This window comes from Eurypyga helias, unplaced genomic scaffold (genome assembly GCF_000690775.1).
Source record: "Eurypyga helias isolate BGI_N326 unplaced genomic scaffold, ASM69077v1 scaffold20277, whole genome shotgun sequence".
NCBI classification, from domain to species: domain Eukaryota; kingdom Metazoa; phylum Chordata; class Aves; order Eurypygiformes; family Eurypygidae; genus Eurypyga; species Eurypyga helias.
The window spans coordinates 2,499-11,486 of NW_010260049.1; the positions used below are offsets into that span (position 1 = coordinate 2,499).

Genomic DNA, 8,988 nt, shown 5'->3' on the forward strand with positions numbered 1-8,988 from the left:
AATACGGCATGAACTCAAAACGAGACGTATCCAGCAGAAATAACCCACAGGAGCGACACACCGCGTGGACTTCACTCGAGCAGACCGGGAATACACAGCCAGGCTCCTCACCCCCAGGCAGCAAACGCGTTACCCTTGCCGAAAGCACGTTTTCTGCCTCACCTGGACTACAAACCTCCTGAAATTCCCTAAAAGGAGACCACTCGAGCTCACCGCGGCTCACCCGCGCCCGGGGCGGAAGGTACCGACTGCCGCAAGGAAAAACGCCCCACGGTTGTCCTCGGATTAAAAAAAAAAAAGGATTTATTTTACAGTCTTATAAAGCAGCTTTACATTAAGCACAAACGTTGATCCGTTTACTTTGTATATAAACATAGTAGAACCTTTCCCTCTGCAAAAAAGTCATCGTCTCGCTGTATATAAAACTAACGTGTGCACATTGTGCTTCAACTGCAAAGTCTGTACAGCTCTACAAAGGCCCGCCCGTCGCCAGAGCAGCCTGTAAACAATTTATTGCATATTCAACACATGGTGTACGTCCCACATGTAACAACAAAAAGGTAGGAAAAGTACCCAAAGGACAAAGACAAGGTGAAAGAAAATAGCAGCTTTCAGTGAACGTCTGGCACGAGGGCCGTGAAAGCAGGGCTGGGAGGGTTGTGCTTGCGTGTCAGCGGCTGGCGTGCGCCCGCACGGCGCTTCCGACGGAGACCGCGCGCGGGAAGCCCCTTGAGGCGAGCCCCTTGGAAAGATCGAACGGATCTTAGGGACTGAGATCTTTGTCAGTTTGAAGACGGGAAACGAATGAGCCAACCCCGACGGAAGCGAAGTGGGTGACGTTACGGGCCCCCCACGTCCAATAATCCTCTTGCACTGCACAACTCAACCCCAAGAGTAAGGGGAGAAACCCCCGCGCCCACGCCCCCCGGTCCCGTGGCGTCTGGCAGTGGGTGGCTCGAGTTGGGCGGGTGCTAAGGCCAACCATACCGCGACGGCAAGGACGAGGCGGCCTGAGAGGACCGAGGGCGTTGGCATGGCCAAGCGACCCTTCGGAGCTCCCTGTCCAACCGCTGCCGGGACGGCGCTCCCGCAGCACCGAGGGGTCAGCCACCCCGCAATTTCTCTGGCATTAATTAAAGAGGGATTTGTGGCCTCTGTAAGGCACCGGTACGGTCTCACGAGCAGTACCCAGAGTCTCTCTAGATCCTCCACGTCCAACGTGGGCAAAACATGGAGGAAACTTGGAGGAAACACGCAGGAAAAGGGTGTTTCTGTGCCTGCGGTACGGACAGGTGAGACAGGCTGAGAGAGTTGGGGGGTTCAGCCTGGAGAAGGGAAGCTCCGGGGAGACCTTACAGCCCCTTCCAGTGCCTGGGGGGCTACAAGGAAGCTGGGGGTGGCTTTTCCCAAAGGCAGGGAGTGACAGGACAAGGGGTGACGGGTTTAAATGGAAAGAGGGAGATGGGCCATCAGGAAGGAATCCTTCCCACAGAGGGTGGGGAGGCACTGGGACAGGTTCCCAGGGAAGCTGTGGATGCCCCATCCCTGGGAGTGTCCAAGGCCAGGCTGGATGAGGCTTGGAGCAACCTGGGCTATGGAAGGTGTCCCTGCCCATGGCAGCGGGTGGCACTGGGGGGGCTTTGGGGTCCCTTCCAGCCCAAACTGCTCTGTGATCCCATGATTCCGTAGCCAGTCGTGGGTAAAGGAAGCACGCTCTTCTGGGTGTTGTGTGCGTGTGTGTGTGCACATGGACGTAAAAACAAAAAATTCACCTCTGCTACCTTTGGTATTGAGACTTCTTCTGTGACATCCACTTCTCACACTGACACGACCGTAGCACGCGTTTGCAAAGATCAAGTAATTACAAAGTTGTTTCAAACATCTGCGAAAAATAGAAAAAGCATCAAAAAATAGAGAAAAGTGAAAAAAACCCCAACCAAACAAACAAGCAAATCAAGATGCATATTGTCCTTGTGCCCAGCCTTTTTGTGATTTAAAGGAGCTTTGTCCTCAGGATAAGCATCTTAAGCTTAGCCCCCACCTACCCGTACAACACGTGTAGGATCAGTGGAAAAAACACCCACAGCTACCACGCGTCCCGCCACCCCCAACGTACGTCGGGGGCTTTCGGGTCTGGGACTCGCACAGCCAACACTGGCACGACCCCACAGAGCCCATGACCCGGTATTTGCTACGCTACCAAACTCCACATCCCTGCTCCAGTGATGCAACCGGCAGGTTTTACTCTTCTGGCTCAACCAGGATGCTACAGGCTGAGAAGGCGGAGTAACGGTGGGTGTAAAGGATGGATAAAGAGGGAAAAGAAACCATCTGGCTTCTTCCGCCTTACAACAGCCGAGTGGGAGGGTTCGGACGCGTGTGCTGGGGTATTGCACGGGCACCCTCGCTCCACGGCAGAGCCACGAAGGCAGCGCTGGAGACGTAAGCACCCCTTACACCGCGAGTAAGGCGGTAGGCAGCGGTGAAACAGCGTTAAAGCAAAGGTGGAGCTGGAAAACCCTCTGGGGCGATTTCAATTTTTAAAATGCTTGATATAATCAAGCAGGTTACAAATGACAATCACCCCAGGAAAACCTTAATTAATTCCACTTGAATTTCACTCGAGATGAGCTCCGCATCCCACTGGGGAATTCAAGCCGAGTCTCCCAAAGAATGAAGTCGCCAAAGCTTCGCGAAACCTCCCAGGTGTAATTAAAACACAGGACGGAATGCCGGGCTCCAGGACAAGGCTCCAGCTGCCGGGGTGACGGGGCAGCTGGCTCTGTAACGGGAGGGGCACGGTCACGGGCCGCGGGCGGCCGCCAGCCCCGGGTTGTGCTTACGTGACGCGACTTCGAAAAAAAACTTTTCCGTCCGCACGCCTGGGAAGAATCCACGCAGCTAAAGGATCTCCGTACGGAGAACTGGGGGTGGCAGGGGGGAGGAGAAGAAATTAAAGTGTGGTTTTCAACCCAAAAAAAGACTCCCTATTAAAAACAACCCCACTTTTAAAAAGATACACTGTCCACTACCTAGGCTACAGGAAAATACACATTTACGGCGTCACACCACGCTGTTCCAACACACACACACGTAGCTCCAGTTTAAAGGAGGCCACAGACTAACTTCTCAGGCAAGTGCTGGACTTGGGAGACCTGTATGGCTTCTGCAAATAGTTTTCCTATAAAAAGGAAAAAAAAAAAAAACACCCACTCATAGAATGTGACATCGCTACACCACTGTCCCCAAACTCAGGAGCACAAAGGGGTTTTGCTTCGTGCAGACAGTTTCGCCGCGGAGCGCTAAGGACAGGCGACGTTCCCCAGTCCTACCCATCAGACCCAAGTATTTCCCCACTGGAATGCACTGATTTCAGTTTTAAGGATCACTTCTTTGAAACGGTCCATAAAAAAACCGGCAGGATGCCCCCCCCGTGGAGGGAGCCCCTCGGCGAGGCAGCGGGTTTTGGGGGGGGAGCTCTAGTTGTGCTTCGCCCGCCCGCCTCGCAGGTAGCTCTTCCACCTCTTGACGAACTCTCTGAAGACGGGGGACTCGTCTATCGTGCTGAGGAGCTGGAGCTGGTTGATGTGGGTGGTGTGATAGTCCCAACGGGCCAGGTTGGGAGCGGTGCCGAGCATGAAGTGCCGAAGGTCGTAGATGGTCCCTGAGCCGGTGTCGTAGAGGGGAAGCATGGCCTTGAGGGACTCCATGCCCCGCTCGTAGAGCGCCCGCGCCTCCTTCCCCAGCTTCTCCCCGGCTGTTTCTTTTAAGTCATACAGCCCGATCAAGGAGTACATGAAGCCGTTGAGCACGAAGGAGCTGGGCGAGGTCGGGTACTCCTCGTACCAGTCGTGCCGGTTCATGAAGACGGCTTTCACCCCGCGCTGCTCCGACAGCAGCTTGTAGGGCGCGGTGGCCCGCAGAGCCGAGCTGAGGAACGCGTGGTCCTTCGTTAGCAGGTACGCCCGCACCAGCGTCGAGATGGCCTGTCCCTGTGCCATGGCCGAGTACCAGCCCGGGTCCAAGGACTTAAATCCTTCCCCCAGCTTCCTCGTCACCATGATGGGCCACCCGCCCCGCTCGTCCTGGTTCCTCACCAGCCAGTTGCTGGCAGCAAAAAAAGCTGCCATGTGCGCGGTGGCCGAGATGGTGACGTTATCGAGGAAGCCTCTTCCCTTGGCCACCAGCCTCACCACTCTCTTGGGCATGATTTTGGTCTGCTTCACGGCTTTCGTGTTCGAGAGGCCCACGCCTTTCCGCAGGTCGGTCACCAGGTCCCTGGTGAGGGTGCTCCAGCTAGTCCTGGGGCCGATGCCGTAGTAGATGTCTCGGTCCTTGAAGGCGATGAGCTGGGCGTTGGAGACGTAGTGCACGGTGAAGAGCTGGTTCTTCTCCGTCGTCTCCAGGACCACGGAGATGCTCCCGTTGGTGACGAATTTGAGATCGAAAGAAATAATAAAGTCCCGGGTGTTCCCAAGCTGCAGAGACACCCCCTCGGTAGTTTCTGCAAAACAAACAAAAGCGGCGTTCAGTGGTCACGCACTCACTTCTCCAACGCGGTTACGCTAGGGAGCACAGCTTCCCGAGGGAAGCCCTCTCAGCGGGCGGGATCCAAAAGCTTTTAGGGCAGCCCATCAATAATTCAATCGCTCTGTCTGCGTGCTATCATGTATTATTTAATTAAGGATGAAAGCAAATCCGGGAGCGAAGGCCGCCTCCCACCGCACCCGGGAGAACTCGTTGGCGTCTCACAGGAAAGCGCTGCAGCACTTGGCGGCGGCGAAGTGCCAGGGGCTTCCATCGATGGTTTTATGGGATGCTTCCGGTACCTGATGGACAGAGGAGGAGTGCAACGGACACCGGCGGGGTCTGGGGTAAGGGAGTGGGTCACCAACGGGGGGGTCGTACTGCTTAAGGCAGGACGGGGCAGAGCCGGACAGGACGGGGCGCAGCAGCCAACCCGCAAGCGTGTACACGCTGCGCGATTTTCCTCTTCTGTAATTCGAAACATAAACCAACAACTGCCCTTTGGTTCCAAATCCGAAATTCCGCTGGGCGGAAAAGACACCGAACGGGCGGCGCCGGTCGAGCAGTCGCATTTCTGCGTAACGCGTCGCTTCCAGCAAAACCCCCGTAGCCAGGAGTGCCGAGGACAAAAGCCCCCCAAGCCGGGAGCGCCGAGACGCAGGTATTTAGGATCCCCCTGGGACTAAGACTTAAATCTGCGCCTTTCTGATTTCCCTACCCAACGGTTCCAAAAAGCTGATTAGTTTAACGGGGAGAAAAAAAAGAATACAGAAAGACTAACGTCTTTCAGTATTTATTACCTTCTCCATGGGCAAAACTCAGTTTAATTAAAAAAATAATTAGAGCAAGCTCCTAGGCAATGCCACATAACAAAACCCAGTGTTCTCACGCAGGCTGGATTTGAAAATGTAAAATCAACTCCTCCCCCAAAAACCTGTACATGAGATCAAAGGGCTAATCAGTTGCTAAGGCTGCGTGCAAATCCCGTGGCTCCCAAGGTGCAGGGGGCTGATAAACACCTAAAGCCAGTCATCCCAGATTAACGGCTTCCCAAAGAGCAAACTTCTGCCACGCGGGGCAACCCACGAACACTTCCACGTGTAACCAGCTGCTTCTGCACAGCAGCGGCTTTTTCCCATCCCCAAATTCCCCTCTGGCCTTTTGCAAGGTCCTGTCATACCAGCCCTACTGATATTTGACCGAATGTCCCATTTTCCTGATCTTTCAGAGTAAAAGCTTCGCTCCTGTGAGTTCTGCAGATCAGCATCTGCTCGGGGAAGATCCCAAGCGCTTTGTTACACAACATGTGGCTCCTGTGAAAAAATCTAATTACAAAAACCTCACTCACAATCCCTGTCAAGGAGGTTTTATGGTTCCTTGTACATAAACACTTGTGTGATAACGAGCGGAATTATAACGGAGGGCGGGGGGAATATTCAAGGGTTTTAAGAAGTGAAGGAGAACTAAAGGCTGCCATGGCCTCCAGCGCCGATAAATCCATTACTTAAGGCCATTCCAGAGGAGTGGATGCACAGCACGGCCTTCCAGCCCCGCAGATTACTCTGCCATCAATAAAGGATGAGGAGCGAATACGTAACAGCTCTTTTAGCCTTTCCTCCCCCCGTATTTATCCACTACAAAGACACTAGAGTGTTCGACAATTTCTTCCCTGGAGACCCCGGCCTAAGGTGCCAACTGCAAATTACTTCATTGTCTTTTTAAGTAATGGACTCATTAATTCTAATGGGTATTGATTGAGGAAAAATACATTACGTCCTTATTAATGAGCCTGTCCTGGCACGAAGGAAACTCTTGCATGAAATAATGATTTTCCCTGCTAAGTAGGAAACAGAACAGGGTGAACTGAAGGCAACAAGATGCCTGTTGCACGTCTGCAGGTGAAGGAAAAAAAGCAGCCCTGGATCCTTGCCCCCCTCCAGCCTCTGCAAATGCCTCTGCAGCAGGAGGGCAGCCGCTCCCTCTCGCTCCCTGGGTTAGCCAGAACGGAGATCTCCAATTTTACAAACCCAGTTGCATCCCAACGAAGAGAGACCCCGGGTCCAAGCGGAGAGCTGCACGTGCTCCGCTCGCTCCGGGCTGAAAATAGACCTTCATCCATCATCTGCCAGCAGCTGCTTCTCACACGTCAGCGCTACTTCCCAGGCTTCACGACTGGTTCCTTTTTATTTTTTTTGCTTCTATTTTGAGACAGAAGCTGAAAAGCTCAGGAACTGTGACTGTAGCCCCTCATCACCCCCCATCCACACAGCCCCTCGGGCGTTTTTATCAAACTAATGTTGAAAGAGCAGCGATGGAGAGAAAACAGAGGGAAAGAAAGACTCCAGAGGTACAGAAACAAGATGACGTGCTCAGGTGAGACCTTAAGGGTGAGAAGTCACGCAGGATAAATCACATCAACCATTAGATTAATTAAAAAACATTAGAGGGCTGGAGCCCCTCTGCCATGGGGACAGGCTGGGAGAGTTGGGGGGTTCAGCCTGGAGAAGAGAAACTCCCGGGAGACCTCAGAGCCCCTTCCAGTGCCTGGGGGGCTACAAAAAAGCTGGGGGGGCTTTTCCCAAGGGCAGGGAGTGACAGGACAAGGGGTGATGGGTTTAAACGTAAAGAGGGAGGTTGAGATGGTACAACAGTAATGAATTCTTCCCGCAGAGGGTGGGAGCACTGGGACAGGTTGCCCAGAGAAGCTGTGGATGCCCCATCCCTGGGAGTGTCCAAGGCCAGGCTGGATGAGGCTTGGAGCAATCTGGGCTATGGAAGGTGTCCCTGCCCATGGCAGGGGGGTTGGAACTAGATGATCTTTAAGGCCCCTTCCAACCCAAACCATTCCATGATCTGTGAATCCCAACAAGTTAAAGCTCCCGATACCATAACCGACGTGGCTTAGCTGCCACGCATTTAGGACAACCCACCTGGCGCCACAAACTGTTTGACGTTAGTGAACCTGGCTTTGTCGGACACCGTGGACAGAGAGCAGCCTTTCGGCACCGTCCACTCCCCGGACCTGCCGGTCTTGTCCTTCTCTTCGGCCGTCTCGTAGACCTCGACGTGGGGTGGTTTCTCCGTCAGGTTTTTGCTGTAGTGACTTAGCCCGTACTGTGCAATCTGGATGGGGTAGAAATAGCCCTGAGGGCCCCACTGCGTGGACAAGGGCACACCTATGAGAGGAAGAAGATGAGTATTTTATGGGCACGTTTTCACACATACCAAGTGTTTGCAGCCCTGCACACTCCTCCTCCTCGCCCCATCCCTCCTCTACTTCCAGTAAACGGTGTTTCTAGGCTTCACCCTTACTTAGAGGTGAGGAAAGTCCTGTCCAAGGAGTGAGTCACTCCCATTTACACCCAGATCCACGACTTGACAAACGTTAGCTGATTTGAGTGGCAGAGAAGTCCTTATCATGGTCTTCCATACATTCCCATTTAATTGTTGACTGAAGCATCGCATTTATTTTAAAATACATTTAAAATGCCCTAACAGATTCACCCCCCCCAACCCCAGAGACCACTAAATCTCCAAACGATGTTCCATCTAACACAATCCCTTTAACGCCACATAAATCTTTGCAAATAGCGTGTACGTTGCTACTGGATTTTGGTAAGAGTTATTTGATGCTGAAAGAGCAATTTACCCAGCATCAACAAATCTGCTCCAATTACCCTGGCTTCCCCAAAGAGCGTTACCAGGGCCGTCTGAAGTGATGCCTGCGGAAGACCACCCAGGCTCTCCATGGGTCCGGTGGAATACACCCCAAATCCTTCACCCCAAAGCTTTCACCCCAAAGCTGTCCCTTGTCTGCAGAGCTACTGCCCCGGCCCAGCTGCCCTGGGAATAACCCTCTGCACGCGCTCCCTGTCCCAAAAGCCAACCGCCTCACAGAAGAGCTCCCTTTGTCTCAGGTTATAGGGTGATTTTAGATTTAAAAGTCCACACCGACCAGAAGGAACCACCTCTCTGGGGGATTCAGAGCTGGAAGACGATGGAAAACGTGTCCTGCAGCCGGACGCACTGCACTTCACAAGCAAAACCCATCGAACAAGCTCAGGCAAGGACACAGAGCTGTGCTCCATGGAAAACTTCCAGCCTTAAGCTGGAACTTGGGCTCCGTCATGGAGCTGCACCGATGGAAAGCCCTGCCCGGCTCCGGGCTCTTCACCAGCTCCCAGGAGCCCCAGCCTCGGGGTTTGGGTAGAAAAACCCTCATCCTGTGAAATGCCCGCTGCGAGGGCACCTGAAACAAACTGTGGGGGAGGCTGTTTTATACCCACACCCCCGTAAGCAAACGCAGGGTGCTTAACGTATGGAAATGGGATTCTCCTTGCTTCCGGAATTTCACTTGGAAGAAATTCCCAACCTCTAAATACGAATCCAAAGTGGGAATTGTGACCCTCTCGCAGGAAACCAAGGATATTTAGTACTGTGTACCTTCGCAGGCACGTAGGG

At 53.4% G+C, this 8,988-nt stretch overlaps 1 protein-coding gene across 1 annotated transcript in view; it reads right to left on the minus strand.

Moving 5' to 3' along the window:
• Positions 1 to 3,479: 3,479 nt before the first annotated feature.
• GLCE (glucuronic acid epimerase) overlaps positions 3,480 to 8,988 on the minus strand; it is a gene marked incomplete at its 5' end in the record, with an annotated part of 7,954 nt that continues 2,445 nt past the window's right edge. Inside the window, 2 exons of the mRNA XM_010154906.1 lie at positions 3,480 to 4,504; positions 7,458 to 7,703. Of these exons, the coding sequence (XP_010153208.1) occupies positions 3,480 to 4,504; positions 7,458 to 7,703 (1,271 nt within the window). The remainder of the gene's footprint in view (positions 4,505 to 7,457; positions 7,704 to 8,988) is intronic.